This window comes from Plecotus auritus (assembly GCF_963455305.1).
Source record: "Plecotus auritus genome assembly, chromosome: 1".
NCBI classification, from domain to species: domain Eukaryota; kingdom Metazoa; phylum Chordata; class Mammalia; order Chiroptera; family Vespertilionidae; genus Plecotus; species Plecotus auritus.
Window position 1 is genome coordinate 204,384,086 of NC_137770.1, and position 23,345 is coordinate 204,407,430.

General features: G+C 39.2%; 1 protein-coding gene across 1 annotated transcript in view; it reads left to right on the plus strand.

Moving 5' to 3' along the window:
• Positions 1-3,870: 3,870 nt before the first annotated feature.
• UBA6 (ubiquitin like modifier activating enzyme 6) overlaps positions 3,871-23,345 on the plus strand; it is a 72,820-nt gene continuing 53,345 nt past the window's right edge. The window contains exons 1-4 of the mRNA XM_080676020.1: positions 3,871-4,002; positions 8,163-8,225; positions 19,865-19,959; positions 20,460-20,488. Coding sequence (XP_080532146.1) covers positions 3,932-4,002; positions 8,163-8,225; positions 19,865-19,959; positions 20,460-20,488 — 258 coding nt within the window. The 5' untranslated portion in view covers positions 3,871-3,931. The remainder of the gene's footprint in view (positions 4,003-8,162; positions 8,226-19,864; positions 19,960-20,459; positions 20,489-23,345) is intronic.

A 23,345-nucleotide genomic window follows, 5' to 3' on the forward strand; every position in this document is an offset into this window, starting at 1 on the left:
TGAAACAAAACTGAGGCCTACATGTTATCTCTAGTTTGACCAAAACTCCATCTCTGGCTTCAACAGACCTGAGGCTTTGTTCCTAAGATTACTTGGTGTTGATCAGAACTTCATTGTCCTGAGGTCTTAATGATTTAGGGAGTGGTCCTGCAAGGGAGAAGGGGGCAGGTGCATCAGGGTGCTGGATTAAGCCAGTTCAAAAGAAAGGAGAAAGGTCATATTAAACAAATGAAGTTTCTACTGAATTGCAAATACACACCTATTTAAACTTTTTAGTTTCCAATAAAACAGCACCCTGGGTCCATGTTGCAGTCCAGACATAATGTAGACCCCTTTACATACAGCCTTGCATTCTTTTGAGCCTATCAAAACATTTTCAAACTTCAATTTCTCCTAAACTCAACACTACCCGAAATTCCTATAATAAACCTAACTTTTCCTTTGTTTGGTAAGGCACTTCATGGTTCTTCTGGAATATGGGCTTCCTCCTTACAATGGCCCAGAAACCTGACTTTCTTGAAATATAGTTTTATTCCCCATGGGCCTAGGCTTATTGGACTAGGAAGTCTGCCTCACACTAAAAGTTCAGGAAGTTCATTTTAATTTCACATAAAAATGAGCAACAAAAAAAGTCCCATGCAAAGAAAAACAAGAGAAAGGAGCATAGCATCATCATTACAGATAATACAAGCATGCCTGAAAAATGTACCACCAAATAGATCAAACCTTAAGTTACTGTTCTGAAACCACCTAAATGAGATTAAGAAAATCATACAAAATATAAAAAACAACATAGATTTAGAATTAGAAAAATCTCAGTTAGTTAACTCAATGGGAAGATCCTTTTACAGTGTATACATACATCAAATCATCACATTGTACACTCTAAATATCTTCGTTTTATTTGTCAACTACACCTTAAGAAAACTGGGAGAGGGGTTAGAAAGACTCAAGAATGAGGTGACAGAAAATCAGAACAATTAGTTACAAAGAATAAACGAAAAGGAACACAAAAACTAATAAACACAAAAGGTTGAATTTTTTCTTTTCAGTAAGAATCTGCACCAAAATTTAGGTCAATGCTTCTCTAGTCATTTTGTTTGTCTGATGCTTTCTCTACCAACTTTTTAGGAAGGATTCATAGGAACAATGTTGATGTCATATCAAGTGTTGATAATAGTTTATACCCTTTGTACATGAGGGTTCGTTTTGCTGGATATTAAGTCCTTGACCCTTGAATATCCTAAATGTCATTCTATTTTCTTCTGGCAAAAAAAGATTCATTGTCAAAAGTCTGATGATATTCCAATTTTCCATTTTGAAAATGTGACAAAACATTAAAATCTATTAAATCTGGGTACCTGCTATACTGTATGTTTGAAATATTTCACCAAATCAAAGATGACTTCAATTATAAGAGCACCATTATTTTCTGTATTTTTAAAGAAGAAACAATACATTCTAATTTCAGGGATGTTAAAATGTTAAGAAATGTAGGTTTTAGGTGAAATACACTATATTATGTTTCTAAATACAAAAACCACAAACCATAAATTTATTAGCTCACAGTTCTGCAGGTCAGAACTGGGGGCACAGCCGAAACCGGTTTGGCTCAGTGGATAGAGCGTCGGCCTGCGGACTGAAGGGTCCCGGGTTCGATTCCGGTCAAAGGCATGTACCTTGGTTGCGGGCACATCCCCAGTGGGAGGTGTGCGGGAGGCGGCTGATCGATGTTTCTCTCTCATCGATGTTTCTAGCTCTCTGTCCCTCTCCCTTCCTCTCTGTAAAAAACCAATAAAATATATTTTTAAAAAAAGAACTGGGGGCACAGTATAGCTGGGTTCTCTGCCCAAAGTACAAGGTTGAAATCAAGATATCAGCTGTGTTCTGATCTGAAGCTTAGGGGTTTTCTTCCAGGCTCCTATAGGTTGTTGACCAAATTTCATTCCTTGCAGCTATAGGCCATTATCCCCATTTTCTTCTTGGCTGGCAGTTGGAAGCCACTCTCAGGAATTAGAGGCCCTTCCCATTTGTTTCTAGGAGTCCCTTTCCTCTTCAAAGCCAGCAACGTAGAATCTCTCTCACATCAAATTGCCCCTCACACTTTGAATCTCTTTCTTCAGGAAAAGCTCAGTCCCTTTTAAAGGTAGACAGGCAATATATAAAAAGATATACACCAGAAAGTGATAAATGCTAAAAAAAAAAAAGTTTACAATTGCATTTCCCTCTGTGTAGAATGTTCTTCTGCTAGAATATCTGGCAGGGCTCACATACATTAGGTTTGGGTTCAAATTTCACTTTCTCAAATAGGCCCTCTGTGACTATCTAAAATTGTCTTCCTACCCCCTGACCCCCAAGTCTCTTTCTAACTCCTTACATTTTTTTTTAGTTTCTTTATTATGTTTACTTTTCTGAAATTATTTTTTCATTTATTTTCCATTTTTTGGCTTTTCACAATGAGACTGTTGAATTCAGGGACCACTGTTTCTCTATCACCTTATCATTGTCTAGTTATTAGGTCCTAAAGTTTAATGGGCATTCAATTTTTAGAAAGAAAAAAGGGAAATTAAAAGGAAATACAGAAATTGGCATTATCTGTGGAGTGGGCCAAATATATTTATATTTATTTACTTTTGAATAAAAAGGCAGAATGATAAGCCTAGTGCTAGAACAGAACCTTGAAAAAATGGGACCTAGACAAATTTGATTTTAGTGGTTATGTTGAAAGGTACCTAACTGGATTGAGAAACCTGAATGATGCCATAGTTGAGCAGCATGTTTTCAGGTAATTGAAGATGTACAATTTTGAAAAGAGAATGGAGAGGCATAAAGAGTAATGCAGTTTTGTCTGGACCCTCACTCCACCCCAGAGGAAAAAGTTCTAATTAAGTAAAAATACCACACATTGCAAAAGATGATGTAATATATTTAAAGGCAGTATATGCCAATTTTAAAAATCCTACAGAAGTTTCTTAGAATGAAAGACAAACCCTAATGTTACTGTGTCCCACTCATTCTTGTTTTCTAAGAAAGATGAAAGGAGAGTCAATGGAAAGAGAATTAGATGAAAGGTTCTTAGACATGTGTGACCAGCTCTTTGAACTTGACTGAGTCACTTACACTGACTGTAACTTCACCCAGAAGGTGAAGGGGGCAAACTGGATGACATAGTTATTTATAGATCCAAAAATCACATGATTCTATTAAACCTGTGGCAGTGCCTGACATGTACTATACACTCAAAATTATGTCAAACGTATAACGTCTTAAAATTGAATCCCAGGGAAATAAGAGATCAACCGAAGGACTTATATGCATACATATAAGAATAACCAACGGATGCAAAACATTGGGGGGTGAGGGCATGTATGGGAATGGGGGGGGGGGGGGCAATGGTAAGATATGTACACATATAATACCTTAATAAAAAAATATAAATAAGTAAATAAATAAATATCTCTAAAACAGAAAAAAATAAATAAAATAAATAAAATAAAATTGAATCCCAGGCTGGAAATCTGGAGCTACCTATTATTAATCTTTGGTTATTTATAAAATTTTGGGGGGAGGTCCATTTCTCGCAACGAAACTCGAGAATCCTGATAGGCAGCCCATCATTTCGCTGGCCGCTGGAATCCTCAGTGCTTGGCAGGGGAGCCAGAGGTGAAGCGTAACTTGACTGTTTTGATTCCACTAACCGTCTGCGGACTCCGTACCACAACATTGCCCCTCACTGCAGCCACCTGCAGCCGAGGCGGCCACACCCAGACCGGAAGTCAGGACGCCCCAGGGGTTGACGGGAAGGCGCGGCAAGCCGCAAGCTCCGCAGGCCCGCCCCTCCGGTAACGTCATCTCCCGCCCCTTGACCCCCGCGGTACCGCCCCCTTCCCTGCCTGCCTGTAGCCCGCGGCGCGGCGTTTCTCCGGAGGCGATGGAGGGATCCGAGCCTTTGGCCGCACCTCGTGGGGAAGAGGCGTCCTGCTCTTCCTGGGGGGCCGGCAGGTGAGAGGACGAGTGTGGGCGCAGGAAAGCGAGGGGTGGCGGGCAAGACCCAGGCGTCGGTTTTCTGCTTCTCCCCGTCAGGCAGGCAGGGAGCGCTCGAGAGGCCGCGGGGCCGGGGCCGGGGCCGGACCGGCCTGGGAGGCGCGGGGACCACCCGGGGTGGGTGTGGCGGCCTGGGCTCTGGCCTGCGAGGTTCCCGGCTTTGCTGAGGAGAAAATCCACTGTCGCTCCTTTCAACGTTTTCTCAGTTCCGGCCGGGGTCTACCATCCTCCTTCCTCCCAGTCACCGGGCGGGAAGGTGGCGGAGGGAGGCTCCGGCCAGAGTTCTGGCCCGGTCCGCTTCCCAGACCTGTTGCCTAACAACACATTCTGCCCTCCTGTCGCTAAAATGAAAACTAGGAGCTCCACTGTGCGTCATGCTCCACTGTGATCCTCCTTTTAAAACTATTACCTGAGGGAACTTGGTCATAATGAATCAGCGACAGGACACCCTGAGGACTTCTGTGGACTACAGTTAAAAAAAAAATCAGGGGGTAAGCCTGAGTTACCCATTCTTATTTCCCATTGGTGTTGAGGTTCTTCACGATTTGCTGACTCCTGGAAAATTAGGGTGGCGGGGTGATGTTCGTGTAGTTCCTGTTTCAATGATCTCATAATTAATAAAGCGGAGTATTGTGTCCTGCCCACTATCAGAATACAACACGCCAAAGGTAGAAGTGGTGGATGTGACCTTGTAGCTTTTTCACGAGCGTCAGACTGAAGGGATGCTTTTGATTCCAGGGTATTGCCTGCCCTTGCCAACACTGCCAAATTCACTTGGGGGACATTGTGCAATACTATCAGAAACTCCCCCTTTTTAAAGCATTTTTGATGGCCGTATAGATTTTACTACAAAAATGACTTTTGAACCATTCCAGTAAGGCAGGACTTTGAGAAAAGTGCCAGTCACAATAAGTGACATAGCTGATTAGACTGTAGCTCTTCTCACTTTCAGTGTACCCTCTAGATTTCTGCCCTCCATGCGAGGAACGCGAGGAAGACAGCTAGAGAAAGTGTACTAAGGATGAGAAAACTGTAATACGAAATTTTATTTTCATATTTTGTTACAATGCCAAAACAGATTATTACAGTGGATGTGTACATTTTTATTAGTTGATCTCTTAAGCACAGCTATTTTCTGGCTTGCTTTCATAATTGCAATCAGGAATATTTCTAACAGTTATCCATTAATTAACTAGAAGCTAATATTTAATGGTACCAAGCAATGTTTGGTAAGATCAATGATAACATTTGATTAACTATACTTACAAACTAGAGGCACTGGTGGGGTCCCTCTGCCTGGCCTGTGGCCTCTCGCAATGGGACCCCACCCGGCTGGGGAAGGACCACAGGAGGGTGCCAGGGTGTGTCCTGTCTCTCCCAGTCCCCATCTTCTGGACCCCAGCAGCAAGCTAACCTACCGGTGGAGCGTCTGCCCCCTGGTAGTCAGTGTGCGTCATAGCAACTGGTCAAATGGTCGGACACTTAGCATATTAGGCTTTTATATATATATATATATATATATAGAGAGAGAGAGAGAGAGAGATAGATCCTTTGACTTATATATCAACTAGTGGCCCAGTGCATGAAATTCGTGCACGGGGGTGGGGGGGTGTCCCTCAGCCCGGCCTGCACCCTCTCCAATCTGGGACCCCTTGGGATCCCTGTGGGATTGGGCCTAAACTGGCAGTCGGACATCCCTCTCGCAATCAGGGACTGCTGGCTCCTAATCGCTCACCTGCCTACCTGACTGATCGCCCCTAACCACTCTGCCTGCTGGCCTGATCAACCCCAACTGCCGCCCCTTTCCCCTGACCACCCCCAACTGCCCTCCTCCCGCAGGCCTGCTTGCCCCCAACTGCCACCCCCAACCCCCCGCCGACCTGCTTGCCCCTAACTGCCATCCCCCACCGGCCCGCTTGCCCCCCAACTGCCCCCCCCCCCCCCCCGCTGGCCTACTCTCCCCAGCTGCAACCACCCCCCACCCCCCGCTGGCCACCTCACCCCCAACTGCCCCCCACCACTGGCCTGCTCGCCCCCAACTGCACCCCCCCGCCAGCCTGCTCGCCCCCAACTGCCATCCCCTGCTGGCCAGCTCATCCCCAACTGCCCCCCCTGCCGGCTTGCTCACCCTCACCTGCACCCCCCCCTCCCCGCTGGACTGCTCGCCCCCAACTGCCCCTTTCGCCGGCCTGATCACCCCCAACTGCCCCCCCCCCCCGCCATCCTGCTCGCCCCCAACTGCCCCCTCTGCCAGCCTGCTCGCCCCCAACTGCTCTCCCCTGCCGGCCTGCTCACCCCTAACCGCCTCTGCCTCGGCCCCACCACCATGGCTTTGTCTGGAAGGTCTCCCAGTCTTATTATCATAATACCCTTTTATTAGTATAGATACCAGGCCTTAAAAAAAAATGGGTTCTAAAACTGAACTTCCTTGCTACCACATTGTTTTTAGAATCCTGTAATTGATAACTAAAGATTCCCAGAATATGGAATAGATTATACTTTTATTAAGATGATACTGATCTTAGCTCTTAGCTGTCACAGTGGCTCAAGCCCAAATGCCTCAGGCTCGTTCCCTCTACCAGGGAACCATCTCTGTTCCAGTGCTTATCCTATTATCATTTTCTTTGTATGCCATGCTTTAAAAAAATTGGGAGGAGCTATGATAAATGATACATTACATAAGTATGTCTTGTCACACTGGTAAGTTTAACTTTTAAAATTTACTCAACAGATATTTTTTGAGTGTTCTCTTTATTCCTACTACGTAAGAGGTAATAGGCAGTATAGTCTGGTGCCCAAGAGCTAGACTGCTTAGGTTCAGCTTCTGGCTCTGCTATTTACCTGCTATGACTTTAGCAAGGTTATTTAAGTCATCCTTAGTTTTGTGGTGTTTTGTTTTATTCCCTCTGTTCAATGAAGATGATAATAGTGCCTATTTCATAAAGTTGTTGATAGGATTAACTGAGTTAGTACATCTAAAGCATTTAAAAGGATATGGGCACAGTGTTAACTCTTATTATTAAATGCCAGCTCTTTTAGGTATTTGGAGTACAGTAGTGACTTCTTAATGGATCATAAATTCTATAGAGGAAAGCAGACAATAAACAGTTAATGATAAGTGATTTGAAGAAAATATAGCAGGTTAGTGAATTAGGGAGTGACCTAAGGAGAAGGGGAGCCATTTCGTTGATAGGGTGATCAGGAATAGTCTGCATAATATTTGTGAGGGAGTATTCAGAGAGAATATAGCCAGTGGAAAAAAAGCAGGCTTGGCTTTTTGAGGAAAAGCAAGTAGGCCAGAGAGGCTGAAGATAGTGAGCAAGAGGGAGAGTTGTGGGAGTTGAGATTGGAGAAGTAATTGGGAGACCTTTGAAGTAGTTCAGATAAAATATGATGGTGGTTTGGCCTGAGATTATACAGATTAAAATAGTGAGAAGTGATCAGATTTGAGATCTCCTTTGAAGGAAGAGTTTAACAGATGAAGAAAATGAGAGACAAGTGAAAAAGATCCCTAGATTTTTTGGCCTGAGCAAGTAAATGGTAGGTAGTACCAGAAACTGAATTGGGAAGCACTGAGGAAGAATAGATTAAGCAGGGGAAATTGAATTCTGTTTGGGGCTTATTATATTTGTGATACTAATTGGACATCAGACTAGAGATATTGTTCTGGAAGATGTATAAAATCTAGAGGTCAGAGGAGAGATCAAACACAGAGAAATAAGTTTAGATATCATCAATATATAGTAAATGCCATGGGTTGAATGAGATTATCTAGGGAAACTGTATGTTAGAGAAGGTTTGTGGGACACTACAACAAAACTGTAAAAATATAGATCCAACAGAATCAATGATAAAAACAATACCTGAGACTAAAACAACCATAGGCTGTAATTTTGCAGTACACACAGAAGGAGTATGCAATCAGTGAATTTAATTTTGACCTACATTTTAAATCCAAGTAAAGTGGTAGGTAATAAAATGTATATCTGATTTGTAAAAACTCCTTTAGTAACTGGTGAATCTGATACCATGTATAATTGAATGTTAATTACAGGCTATGAATATTGAATAATCGTGCTTGCCCTTATAGATTTTGTTTGTTGTTTTTTTTTTTTCAGTACAAATACACATTTGCCCATGATGTCAACAGAATCTGTGGAGATTGATGATGCATTATACAGGTAAAAACCTTATGGAAACTGAAACTTATTTTCCCCATTCTTTGTTCTCAAATAATGAAGTAGTCTATTTGAGGTTACCATTAGGCCTATGCCAAATTTGTAAATATATCTTAAGAGTTACTCTTGAGTTAAAATTAGATTTTCTGCAACTTCTTTTTTAAATTATATGTAGTCTGAAAACTAGAATAATATTTAAATCTCAGTTGCTTTAGGCCAAGCATGTCAAACTCGCGGCCCACAACGAATATTTTTGCGGCCCAGCCAATATAACGGTATATAAGAAACGTTCTAATAAAAATTTCATAACTTAATTTTTACAATATCCTGTTATACATAATTACTAATAACGAACTATAACGCTCACTAATGACTGATTACTATAATCGTGTTGCATTAATTTCCCTTATGTGCCTTTTATGCGCAGGCGCACCATTTCTCTCCACTAATATTATCAGTGAATATTTTAGTAGCTTATTGCCACATCATTAGTCTTGGACTGACTTGTTTGGTGTGTGCAATAGGAAATTTTTCGCTTTCGGAGAACAAGAAAAATAGGTTTATTTGCGTTACACTTATTAATTTGTGTAGTTATTCAGTGTCTGGTAGGTTAATGTTCAAGAAAAAATACTAATTTTTATTAAAATATTCTATTATTTTATGTTAACGATTACTTTCAGCCCTTTGTATTCAGCATGTCTCTATCAAAATAAACCTATGTTTCTATGAAAATTGAAGCTTTTGTTTTTTTGCGGCCCACATAAACTTAAACCTTGTTTATGTGGCCCGTGTTAGCTATGAGTGTGACATGCTGGCTTTAGGCAATATGATTAAGAATGATCCTGTGATCTACCACAAAATATACCTCTTGTTTTTGTACAGGAATATATATTTATGTTCTTGGTAGTACAGTTTCAGGAGTTTCATGAAAAACAATCCATTCCACTTTATTTACTTACATGGTAGCATCTAGAGCAGTGGTCGGCAAACTGCGGCTCGCAAACCACATGCGGTTCTTGAGCCGTGGTTTGCCGCTCTGTTGACTAATGAGTTTGCCGACCACTGATCTAGAGAATGTTTATGTCAGTATAATCTCATTAATAATTTTGCACTCCATAAATAATGGAGAAGTATCGTGTGATTGAGGAGCTGTGATTTTAATGGAATTTAGTGAGACTTTTTTTTTTTTTACCATACTTTTTCAGGAAATCAAAATAGTTTTTTCAAAATTAAAGTTAAATTGAAAACACATTTGTTGCTATTATTCCTAAGAAGTCTTTTAGTACTTCAAGTTGTTTGTATATAAGATAGTATCACATTTTTTTTTATATATATATATTTTTATTGATATTTCACAGAGAGGAAGGGAGAGGGATAGAGAGCTAGAAACATCGATGAGAGAGAAACATCAATCAGCTGCTTCCTGCACACCTCCCACTGTGGATGTGCCCCCAACCAAGGTACATGCCCTTGACTGGAATCGAACCCGGGACCTTTCAGTCCGCAGGCCGACGCTCTATCCACTGAGCCAAACCGGTTTCGGTGATAGTATCACATTTTTAAAGCTTTTAGGTTTCCTCTCATGTAATCACAAAAAATAGATTTTATGTAGATACAATTTAGAAAGATTAGCCCATTGTATATTTTGAATTCCTCTGTATATTTTTAATGTGGGATACAGTGTCATTTTTGAGCACTTTAGAAGGAGCTGATATGTTGACTTCAAATACACTTGGGAAAAGTGGATGAAAGACTAACCTGATTTTGCTTATGTGAGAATTATTTTACCATATGTTCCCCAGATTATCAATATACTTCAGAAGTCACTTTGCATTTGGACTCTTAATCTATAAAAATGTTGTTCTTAATGCCCTTTTGATCATATTCTTGGGATAACAAATGGCAGCTCTTCGAACTCTTTTGCTAATTTTATTCATTATTTTGTTAAAATCCCTGTGAAACTTTTATATCCCTCCAACCCAGTAATTGCTGACTAATAAACATAATTTTTGGTAAGCCAGAGATTAAATTTTTTGTTTGCAATGCTATCTAAGTAGGCTGCAGTTTGCTTGACTGAAAGTTTTAGAATATAGCTGTTTAGATATGGTATATAGTAGTACCTATATAATCAGTATTGCTGGGTCATAAGGTAGTTTTATTATTAAATATTTTAGGAACATCCATATTGTTTTCTATTACTTCTAGAATAAAACATTCCCACCACCTGTGTACAAGGATTCAGACTTCTCCACATCCTCACCAACACTTGTTATTTTCTGGGATTTTGTTTTTGTCTTTTTGTTTTGTTTTATAATGGCCATTCTAACAGATATAAGGTGATATTGAGGTTTTGCATGTCTCTGATCATTAGTGATGTTGAGCATCTTTTCATAACACACATAACATTTGTGTTACTTTTGGAGAAATGTCTGTTTTAGTCCTTGCTCATTTTTAAATCAGATTATTTGTGGGTGTGTGTTTTTTTTTTTTTTTTTTACTGTAGTTCCTTATATATTTTAGGTATAAGATATATGGCTTGCAAATATTTTCTCCTATTCTGTAGTTTGCCTTTTCACTTTGTTGTTTTTGTTACACAGAAACTTTTTAGTTTAAAGTAGTCCCACTTGTCTGTTTTTGCTTTTATGGCCTGTGCTTTTGGTGTGATATCCAGGAAATCTTTGTCAAAACCAATGTTAAGAAGCTCTTCCTCTGTTTTCTTTTAGGGGTTTTAGTTTCATGTGTTATCCTTAATTCCTTAACCCATTTTGAGTTCATTTTGTGCATGGTATAAGATAAGGTCCAATTTCATCTCTTTTTGCAGATATCCAGTTTTCCCAACACCATTTGTTAGCCCCAACTTACCATTTCCTCTGAATACACTGGCCATGCTAGACTACTTTGTAGAACTCCATTTTGTGCCTCAAAATCACCTTCTACCTACCTTTTAAGACTCAAATATATACTCTGATATCTTACCTGAGTCCTTTCAGCTCAGTCTTAAAACATGTTATTCTTGTTGCTATTAAAGTACTCATCACATTGTCTCAGTATTTTTTTACATGTATGTCAGCTCTGTAAGACTATGAGTTTCTCAAAGTTCAGGACCGTGGCACATTGTCTAATGCTTAGAAAATTCTCATTAAATTATTATTAAATGACTAAAACAAGACAAGAGGGTTCAGATTGACTTGTGGTCTGGAACCCTAGATAGTTGGCAATTAAGGAAGCGAGTAGGAACCAAAACTAGAAGAATCAAAGGATATGGCGGAAAAGTCTGAAAAAGTTAAAACAGGTACATAAAGAAATAATGATATTGAGGAAGTACTCACACATTTCTTCCTGAAGCAAAACCAGAATCCAGCAAGGTATAATATTCCTCCTGCTGGAGTCTGATATGAGAAGATTAAAGACAATCTTACATCTGGAAAATTCTGACAACTGGAAGAGCAGAAAAGCAAAAAAGTTTCTATTTTCTCTGGAATTGGGGTATTTTGAGCAAATGAGTATATTTTTAACAGACCATTTATATATATAAAAGCCTAAGCAGCCCTAACCGGTTTGGCTCAGTGGATAGCGCATTGGCCTGCGGACTGAAGGGTTCCAGGTTTGATTCTGGTCAAGGGCATGTACCTGGGTTGCGAGCACATCCCCAGTAGGGGGTGTGCAGGAGGCAGCTGATCAATGTTTCTCTCTCATCGATATTTCTAACTATCTCTCTCTCTTCCTCTTTGTAAAAAAAAAATCAATAAAATATATTTTTTTAAAAAAAGCCTAAGCCACCCACCGATAGCTGGTAGCTATGACGTTCAATGACCACCAGGGGGCAGGCGCTTAACGTGCAGGCAATGAACAGACTGATGAATCTCAGAGTGGGGGAGGGGGAGGGCGGGAAGAGATTAACCAAAGATCTTATATGCATACTAGAATTCGTGCACCTGAGGGGTCCTGCATTGTGAGAGGGCACAAGCCAGGCCGAGGGACCCCACTGGTGCATATGCACCAGGCCTCTAGTATATACGGTACATAAATTCATTTTTACCCTTAAAGTTAAAGAGGAAGTGTAACTTTTTGGCATTTTTTAATGGTTAAACTATTAATATCTTTAAAATGTGTTTTTGCAGTTGATATCAAGTCCTACCTGGTTCATTTGTTTTAAAATCAAAACCATCACCTTAAATGTTTTATAAAAAGTAGCAATCCAAAAATTTCTCTATTAGGGCACCACTTTAGTTTTCTTCTGAGCCCATGAACTTTATGGCATTTTAGATGTTGATATTTATAAGGTCAATATTTTAAATGTTGTTTATTTCCTCCTAGATACCATAATTGAAATCTGGTTAATATTTACTAGGTGTACAGTTTATTCCCAAATATAAGTAACTGAGCCTCAGGTTATTATTGCTTCTAAACAATTAGGCTTTCCTACAAAACTAAAACTCCCTAAAATGTACAAATTTTGAATATTAACTAAGTTTCTAGTATTGGTATATGTATTTAAGTAGGAAATATTTTTAGAGCAATTTCGTTTTTTAAAGTATGTTTTTATTGATTTTTAGAGAGAAAGGAAAGGAGAGGGAAGAGAGATAGAAACATCGATGAGAGAGGAACATCATAAATTGGCTGCCTCATGCACAATCCCCACTGGGGATTGAACCCACAATTTGGGCACATGCCCTGATGGGGAATCCGACCGGCACCCTCTTGGTTTCTGGGTCGATGCTCACCCCTGAGCCACATCGGCCAGACTAGAACAATTTCAATACCTAGTTGAACAACATATCTTTCTGAATAAATGTTACTTTTTCCTTATTACTGCTTAATCTTAAGTCACCTCATAGTTACTGATCAACTAAATCTGATATTGTTCTCACAATCTAAAGATTCTTTTGTTTGGGGTCACTTCTAACAGCAATCAGAGTTATGTTATCTATTTATTTTTACATCTTTATTACCTGCAAATTGTTGAGTGAGTTAGACTCGAGCCAGTTCTGTAGATCTGACCATTTCTCATTTTTTCTCTGGTGAAGTGTCTGAGCCTGCTGATCATAAGATTTATCTGAAGAAATGAATGTGTTCCAATTTAGGACTCCAACCTTGGCTTTCTAACTCTACTTTTAACAAAGAACTTTCCATTGGAAGTAATTAGGGCTGATTCAGATAATAAAACGGTACTTTGATATCTCTTTTTCTGTATTCTTTGCATATGGGTTTCTCTGTCAACATCACTGTATGAAGAAGGAGTGAATATCAAAGCAGAATAAGGGCTTTCTTAAGTCTCTGGGTATATTACAATCATAGTGTCAAAACCTGTGTTTATTCTGGTAGAATACTAGAGGAAACTCCTGTGACTTTTGGGATAACGGTCTTCTGAGATTTGCTTCTACTCCTTTGACTCTTCTTTCTTAGACTTTTTCTTAGGTTGCACTTCTTTTGCCTGCACCATAAATGCCAGGTTCCAAATTTAGGATTTTTCTCTTAGTTCATGCTCCAATCATCCATTTTCATGATTTTAACTATCCATATTCTAGTAATACTTGAGTCTCTTTTTCATCTTTCTCCTTCTACGCTCTAGCCTCATTTTTAAATGCATACAAGCATGTAAATGTAAACCAGGTAAGATGTTCAGTGAATATCTACTTCTTAGAGAAACCTTGTATTACAGTGAAATGAACATGGTCTCTGGAGATACAGAAGATGTTCACATCCCAATCCTGACATTTATAAACTAAAACGAGTTATTAAAATATTCTGTTCCTCATATTCCTCATATGTAAACCAGAGTAATATTTGTTATATCTTAAGAATAACAAATCCAGTATTACATCAGAAAGATCATACACCATGACCAACTAGGATTTATCCCGGGGATGAAAGGATGGTAAAATATCCGCAAATCAATAAACGTGATACATCACATAAACAAATTGAGAGATAAAAATCACAGTCATGGCAATTGATGCAGAAAAAGTATTTGACAAAATCCAACACCCTTTCTTGATAAAAACCCTCAGCAAAGTGGGAATAGAGGGATCATATCTCAACATAATAAAAGCCTTATATGACAGACCTACAGCCAACATCATACTCAGTGGGTAAAAACTAAAACCATTTCACCTAAGAACAGGAACGAGACAGGGATGCCCACTTTCACCACTCTGTTTGATATAGTTCTGGAAGTACTAGCCATAACAATTAGACAAAAAGAAGAAATAAAAGGTATCCAAATTGGAAAAGAAGACGTAAAACTCATTATTCACAGATAATATGATATTGTACATAGAAAACGCTAAAGACTCCATCAAAAAATTATTAGACTTAATAAATGAATTTGGAAATGTAGCAGGATACAAAATTAACGCCAAGAAATCTATGGCATTTTTATACACCAATAGTGAACTTACAGAAAGAGAAATTAAAAAAACAAACCCATTTACAATCACACCAAAAAAAGTAAGATACCTAGGAATAAACTTAACTAAGGAGGTAAAAGACCTGTACTCGGAAAAGTACAGGACACTGAAAAAAGAAATAGAGATGGAAAAACATACCGTGTTCATGAATTGGTAGTATCAACATCATTAAAATGTCCATACTACCCAAAGCAATCTATAGATTTATTTATTTTTTTAAATAAATCTTTATTCAGATTATTACAGGTGTTCCTCTTTTATTTCCCCCATTGCTCCCCTCCACCTGATTCCCCACCCCACCCCACGCCTTTACCCCCCGCCACTGTCTTCATCCATAGATGTAAGATTTTTGTCCAATCTCTTCACGCTACCCTCACACCCCCTTCCCCGTGTGAATTGTCAGTTCACTCCCTTTCTATGTCCCTGATTCTATTATATTCACCAGTCCATTCTGTTCTTCAGGTTTTTTATTCACTTGATTTTTAGATTCACTTGTTGGTAGGTATGTATTTGATGTCATTTTGTTGTTCATAATTTTTATCTTTACCTTTTTCTTTCTTCTTCCTTTTCTTAAAGAATACCCTTCAGCATTTCATGTAATCCTGGTTTGGTGGTGATGAACTCCTTTAGCTTTTTCTTGTCTGTGAAGCTCTTTATCTGACCTTCAACTCTAAATGATAGCTTTGCTGGGTAGAGTAATCTTGGTTTTAGGTTCTTGCTGTTCATCACTTTGAATATTTCTTGCCACTCCCTTCTGGCCTGCATAGTTTCTGTCGAGAAATCAGCTGACAGTCATATGGGTACTCCCTTGTAGGTAACTAACTGTTTTTCTCTTGCTGCTTTCAAGATTCTCTCTTTGTCTTTTACCCTTGGCATTTTAATTATGATGTGTCTTGGTGTAGTCCTCTTTGGATTCCTCTTGTATGGGGTTCTGTGCGCTTCCTGGACTTGTAAGTCTATTTCTTTCACCAGGTAGGGAAAGTTTTCTGTCATTATTTCTTCTAATACGTTTTCAATATTTTGCTCTCTCTCCTCTTCTGGCACCCCAAAAATTCGGATGTTGGTACGCTTAAAGTTGTCCCAGAGGCTCCTTACACTATCTTCATATTTTTGGATTCTTTTTTCTTTTTGTTTTTCTGGTTGGGTGTTTCTTGTTTCCTCATATTTCAGATCTTTGGTTTGATTCTTGGGGTACGTTGATCTACAGTTGAGTTTCTGTATATTCTTTATTTTAGACAGTGTATGCTTAATTTCTGACTGGTCCTTTTCCATTTTTTTGGCATTCTCATTAAGGTCCTTGAAGGTCTCACTAAGCTCCTCGGAGGTCTCATCAACTTTCTCGGCGGTTTTTAGAAGATTCTTGAGTAACCTTATAAATGTGGTTCTGAACTCTATGTCGTCCAGTAGAAACTCCAAGTTTCTCGGCGGTTTTTAGAAGATTCTTGAGTAACCTTATAAATGTGGTTCTGAACTCTATGTCGTCCAGTAGTTTGCTTTTCTCCATTTCTTTCATTCGTGACATGTTTCTTTGTCTCCGCATTTTGCTGCTTCCCTGTGTTGATGGAGTGGCTTTCTATGGTAGGTGACCTATAGGGGCCAGTAGCTCAGCCTCCCCAATCACCTGAGGTGGACACTCTTGGTACACCCCTTTGTGGGCTGAATGCAAAGTCTTGGTGTAGTTAAGCCTTGATTGCTATTGGTACACTGGGAGGAATTGACCTCCAGGCCAATTGGTTGTGAGGACCCGCTGTGTCTATAATGGAAGAACTGCTGCGCTGGAGACACGTTTATGGTGCAGGACTTGTTTCTGTGGGGCTTTGGTGCTCACTGAGTCTGCCTCTTGAATGTGTCACTTATGGATGTGAGGAGTTGAAATCTGGTGTCTCACACTGACCACCAGGTACACTGGCTTCTGGATCTCCAATGGGGTGCAGGTCAGCTACTGTCTGAGGCCACCCAGCAGGAGCTACAGTGAGAACTACAGTTTTCTCCTCTTTGCTTGGGGTTTGGAGGTTTTGGAGCTGTCTGTCCCGGCTGCAAGTTTGCTAGGTTAAGCTTCGATAGGGCAGGCCATTCATATGCTAAAGCCGCTGCTTGGAGCTTGGGTGGGTTTGTAGTTTGTGCGGGGTGGGGTCTCAGGGCGTCACTAAGCTAGGGCGTGGCAAACAGCGATGGCTGCCAGTTAGCTGGCTCTGCGTCTCGGACCGCGTCCCCGCGTCCTGTGCCCCAGCACAGTAAACAATTATTCCTGCACGCAGCCCTGCAAGCAAGCCACCCTCACTTTCCGACCCGATGGCAGACAGTCCAGCTTCTCCCTGTAGGAGTTTGGGTCCCCCGCGTCTCCCCAGAAACTGGAGTTCGGAGTAATCGGGAGCTTGTCTCCCTTCGGGTTGAAAAAAGCAGCGCTCCCAGTCGCCCACTGCCAGCCCGATTCGCACGCCTCCGTACCTCAGCTTTTCAGCGCTTGTGCACGTCTCAGTGCTCTTTTCTCTTTCCTTCTAGTTGTAGAACTTCCACTCGGCCAGCTTTCCCGTGGTTCTGGGTGATAGACATTTTGTCTTTTAGTTGTTGTTTTAAAATTGTTGTGCGAGGCAGCAGTTTGGGTGTTTACCTATGCCGCCATCTTGGATCCTCCTCCCAGCAATCTATAGATTTAATGCACTCCCCATTAAAATACCAACAATATATTTCACCGACCTAGAACAAACTCTCCAAAAATTCACCTGGAATAAAAAAAAATGACCCCGAATAGCTACAGCAATCCTGAGAAAGAAGAACAAAGTAGGAGGGATTTCAATACCAGATATCAAGCTGTATTACAAAGCCACTGTTCTCAAAACAGCCTGGTACTGTCACAAGAACAGACACATAGACCAATGGAATAGAATAGAGAACCCAGAAATCAACCCAAACCACTGTGCTCAATATTTGACAAAGGAGGCAAGAACATACAGAGGAGTCAAGACAGTCTCTTCAATAAATGGTGTTGGGAAAATTGGACGGATACATGCAAAAAAGTTAAACAAGACCACCAGCTTACACCATACACAAAAATAAACTCAAAATGGATAAAGTACTTAAACATAAGACCGGAAACCATAAAAATATTAGAGGAATCCACAGTCAGCAAAATCTTAGACATGTGCTGAAGCAATATCTTCACTGATACAGTGCATCAACAAAACAATAAGAAAGCCCACTGCATGGTAGAACATATTTGCCAATGTTATCACCAATAAGGGTTTAATCTCCAACATTTACAGGGAACTCATACAACTTAACAAAAGGAAGATAACCCAGTCAAAAAATGGGCAACGGACCTAAATAGATACTTTTTGAAAGAAGACATAAGGAAGGCCAAGAGACATATGAAAACATGCTCAAAGTCACTAATCATCTGAAAGATGCAAATCAAAATGACAATGTGGTACCATCTCACACCTGTCAGAATAGCTATCCATCAACAAATGACAAGTGCTGGTGAGGATGCAGAGAAAAAGGATCTCTTGTGCACTGCTGATGGGAATGCAGACTGGTGCAACCACTGTGGAGAACAGTATGGAGTTTCCTTTAAAAATTAAAAATGGAACTCCCATTTGACACAGTAATCCCACTTCTAGGAATATATACCAAGAAACTAGCAACACCTATCAGAAAGGATATATGCACTCCTATGGTCATAGCAGCACACTTTACCATAGCTAAGATTTGGAAACAGCATAAGTGCCCATCAGCAGATGAGTGGATTAAAAAACTGGTACATATACACAATGGAATACTACGCTGCGATCAAAAAGAAGGAATTCTTACCTGCTGATTTGCAACAGCATGGATAGAACTGCAGAGCATTATGCTATGTGAAATAAGCCAGTCAGAGAAAGATAAATATCACATGATCTCACTCATTTGTAGAATATAATGAACAACATAACCTGATGAACAAAAACAGAGACAGAGAAGCATCAATCAGACCATCAAACCTCAGAGGGAAGGTAGGGGAGGGTGGGGGTAAGGGGGAGAGATCAATCAAAGGACTTGTATGCATGCATATAAGTCTAACCAATGGACACAGACACCAGGGGGGTGAGGGCATGAGTGGGGGACATGGGGGGGCAATGAGGGGATAAGGACACATATGTAATCTATATATATAAAAAGCCAGCAACTGGAACACCCACCACCCACAGCCCCTCCCCACGGCCAGCCCCAACCCCAGTCAGCCCCCCCACCCCGATCAGGGATGGGGTCTCGGGAGGGGGCCGCCAGTCAATTATCCTTGGCCCCTCTCCCCAGCTAGCCCGGTCCTGATCAGGCTGATCAGCGGGGGGCCAGCTGGCTAACCTCCTGCCATCTGCTCCTCTCCACAGGCCTGGCCCCAATCCGCCCTGATTGGGGCCAGGCTGGGCGGACCCCACCCATGCACGAATTCGTGCACTGGACCTCTAGTACCTTAATAAAGAAAAAAAAAATAGCCAAAACCGGTTTGGCTCAGTGGATAGAGCGTCGGCCTGCGGACTCAAGGGTCCCAGGTTCGATTCCGGTTAAGGGCATGTACCTTGGTTGCGGGCACATCCCCAGTAGGGGGCGTGCAAGAGGCAGCTGATCGATGTTTCTCTCTCATCAATGTTTCTAACTCTCTATCCCTCCTCTCCCTTCCGCTCTGTAAAAAATCAATAAAATATATTAAAAAAAAAAATAACATCTTAGTCTAAAATTTTTATCTAAAATTATTAATACAAATTTACATTATTGAGTACTAATTTTTGGCATAAATTAGCACTCAACACCATTTGGATCCTTTGTTCTTCCTCTTCCTGTTCCCAAGCTTATTTAAATGCTTATCACACCCACTCAGTAACCTAAGATAGGAATGTGGTGTCATCTTAAATTTTTTCCCTACTTGTTACCCTCCAAATTCAATTAATTTTTAAAATCCTTCCAGTTCTTTTTCTGAACAAATCTTAATTCCATCTTTTTCATTCCCTCTCCCTACATTTGGCATCTCTCAATGAATTGTTATTCTTTTATGTGATCTCTTTAGAGCTACTCTTGTCTCTAATCCACCTTTCATACTTTATTTAGCAATTAATTCAGAAAATGTAAACACTATGCAAGTGATCCAAAAGGAGTCTCTGGGCAGGATCTAGTTGCCAGGTTGTTTGCAAACAACTTTAAAAGGATATATAATTTTGATGACTTAATTTATTGTTTTTCATTGTGTTTTACATATAGTCGACAGAGGTATGTTCTTGGAGACACAGCAATGCAGAAGATGGCCAAGTCCCATGTGTTCTTAAGTGGTATGGGTGGTCTTGGTTTGGAAATTGGTAAGCAGTAATTTTTATTTATAATTTTACATGACACTTTTGAGCATAATTTAAAGATTTAACACCTTCCCCATGTATTATTTTTGTGAAGAAAATTGAATTCTAAACCTTGATCAGGTTTAATTCTTTTGGCAAGACTACTTCACAGTACTGTTATAGTCTTCCAGAAAGAACCAGTAATGACTCTCTTGGTTCTCTTTGTGATGTTAATAGCCACTAGTGGTTATTCACTGTATTTGTTAATTCATTATGGTAGACCACATATACATATATTTATAAGGATATGTTTGGAAGAATACACTAAAATTTTAAGAGTAATTATCTCAGTGTGATATGATTATGGAAATTATTTTTGTTAATCTGTATCTTCTTAGGGACATGTATTTCCTTAAGTAGTAAAGAAGTTAAAATTATTTAGTCAGAGATGTGATGAAGCTCCCTGAAGACATATCTGTTACACATTCCTAATATTAAGCTATTCTTTTCCTTTTTCTTTATAGCAAAGAATCTTGTTCTTGCAGGAATTAAGGTGAGTAAATGTCCTTGGTAAAATGAATTATTTGTTATGAACTCCTTTTTAATTTCTTTTTTGCTTCTCAGTAGTGGTAATATTATTTACACTTTGAATTAATTATTGCTTTTTCATTTAGTAGCAAATTTTTTTTTTATCCTCTACAGTCTTTTTAAAAAAACTTTTTATTATAGAAAATTTAAAAATTAAAAAAAAATAGTTTAGACAAAACCCCATGTACCCATCATGCAGCTACAATTATCAGCTCATAGACAAATTTTAAATTGTTTTCATGTATCTCCTCCCCATTCCCCACTGCCTTTCCCAACCACCAAATTATTTTTGCATAAGTCTCAGACATCCTATTATACATTCCTTAAATATTTTAGTATATAGTTCTAAAAAATAAGGGTCTCTTTTGAAAATATAACTACAATATCTTTTCACACCTAAAAAATGCTTCTTAATTTCACTGTATTAGTATCTATTGCTGCAAAATAAATTACCCCAGAACTTAGCAACTTAAACAAGAGCACCTATCTCAGTTTCTGTGAGTCAGGAATCCGACACAACTTAGTTGGTTCCTCTGTTTGAGGTCTCTAACAAGGCTCTTCAGTCAAGATATTGGCAGGGTCTGCAATCATCTAGGGCAGTGGTCGGCAAACTGCGGCTCGCGAGCCACATGCGGCTTTTTAGCCCCTTGAGTGTGGCTTTTCCACAAAATACCACGGCCTGGGCGAGTCTGTTTTGAAGAAGTGGCGTTAGAAGAAGTTTAAGTTTAAAAAATTTGGCTCTCAAAAGAAATTTCAATCGTTGTACTGTTGATATTTGGCTCTGTTGACTAATGAGTTTGCCGACCACTGATCTGCTTCCCAAGGTGGCTCAGGTAGTTAATGAAAGGATTCAGTGGCAAAGTTGTGCCACTTCACATTCTCACCTCAGCTCCTTTCTGGCTGTTAATCAATTCCTTGCCATGTGGTCCCCTCATTAGGGCAATTTGCTTCATCAGAGTAAGCTAGCAAGAAGAAAAGAAAGGGAATGTCAAACCAGTCTTCTGTAATCTAATCTCAGAAGTGACATTCAATCCCCTCTGCTGTATTCCTCAAAAGCAAGTCACTAGGTCTAGCTTATTACACTCAAGGGGAGGGAATTACACAAAGGCCTAAATACCAGGAAGTGAGAATTATTGAGGCTATCTTAAAAGCCTACCACAATCATCAACTATCTAGTTAAAGTTCAAATTTTCCCAATTATCTTCTGAGATATTTTTTTAAAAATTTTTTGTTCTAATCAAGATCCAAGTAAAGTCCACACACTAAACTTGGCTTCTTTTAATCTATAGATTTCCCTTCCCTGTTTTTTTCCCCCTTGCAGTTTATTAAAGAAACCAGATTATTCATCACATATACCTCTACTTCTGTATTTCCTGTAAACTGATAGTTATATTCAGACAGTCAGATTCATATTTGATTCTTGTGGTGCCACTACTTCACAGGTGATAATTTGTTCTTCCCTGAGGAGGAAATAATATTCTGTTGTCTCTCTTTTTGTGGTTATTTCTAGCTATTAATGATTATTGCCTCGATTCATTATTTTATTAGTGGCAGTGATATTCTAATTCTGTCATTTTTTTTCTTTATTTATTAGCTGGAATAATATTTAGAAAGAAATTTTTTCATTCATCACATATTTGGTTCCACTAAAGTGTACATATATGAAGAGCAGAAGAAATATTTTATCTTTTCCCACTTTATTTACCAGTTTTCAAATCAGTGGTTTTTCTATTATCCCCTAGTAGTAGCCAGTAAACGTGTGTATGTGTGTGTGTGTGAATATGACAAACACAAATTTGATAGGTTTTGATCTATTATAGTAACTGTTCTCATTGATGCTCAAATTGTTTTACCTTTGCTTGTTCAGATCTTCTTCAAGCTCTTGAGTCCTTTTGGCAAACCCCAGTAGTCTTTGATTGCAAAGTTTTTTCAGCAAAACAATTCCAGTATTAATAACAATATGATTACTATCAAAAACAGTTAAGTAATTAAAAAAAACAGTTTTAAGATTTTTTTTTAGTCACTTTAAATCATTCCTTTGGATAGTTATGCAACAAATTGAATAGTAATTTTGTCTATTTATTTATTTTGCTTGGATTTTTAGAAATTGCTTTTTTATTTAATGTAGTATTAATATTATGTGAGACTTAAATAATTCAAAGTCAGTTTTATAAAACAAAGTATATTCAGGTAAGTCTAGCTTCTTTGTACCCTATACCCTCCTTTCCTTATTAGCTCACCCCCTTTTTTCATGTTTTTAAATATAAGCAAAACAGATGAATGTGAAAATTTTATATGTGTTTGTACATATTTATTCCCACCTGCCTTTCTTAGATAAAGAGCCATACTTTCCTCCATCTTCTTTTTATCATTTAATAGCATGTTCTGGGTTTACCCCATAGTGGTAATTATATATGTTCCTTTTTTTTTTTTTTAATAGCTGCATGGATATACATTTTGTCGATGTAGCATGTATTATTATACCCACTTCTTCACTGATAGATGTTTTGATTATTTCCAGTCTTTTGCTATTATAAATAGTGTTGCAGTTGATACTCTTATCCATGTCTTTTTGCATTTTTCCCAGTGTGTCTTTGGTATAGATTTTTAAAGGTGGGATTGCTATATCAAAGTATAAATGCACATGTCATTTTGCTAGAAATTGCAAAATTCTTTTCCATTGAGGTTGTGCAGCCTAACATTTCCACCACTGATGTATTGAGAATGCCTGATTCACCTCATTCTCATCAATAGAGTATATTGTCAAACTTTTGGTCTTATGCCATTCTAAAGAATGAGAAAAGGTATTTCATTTTTTAACA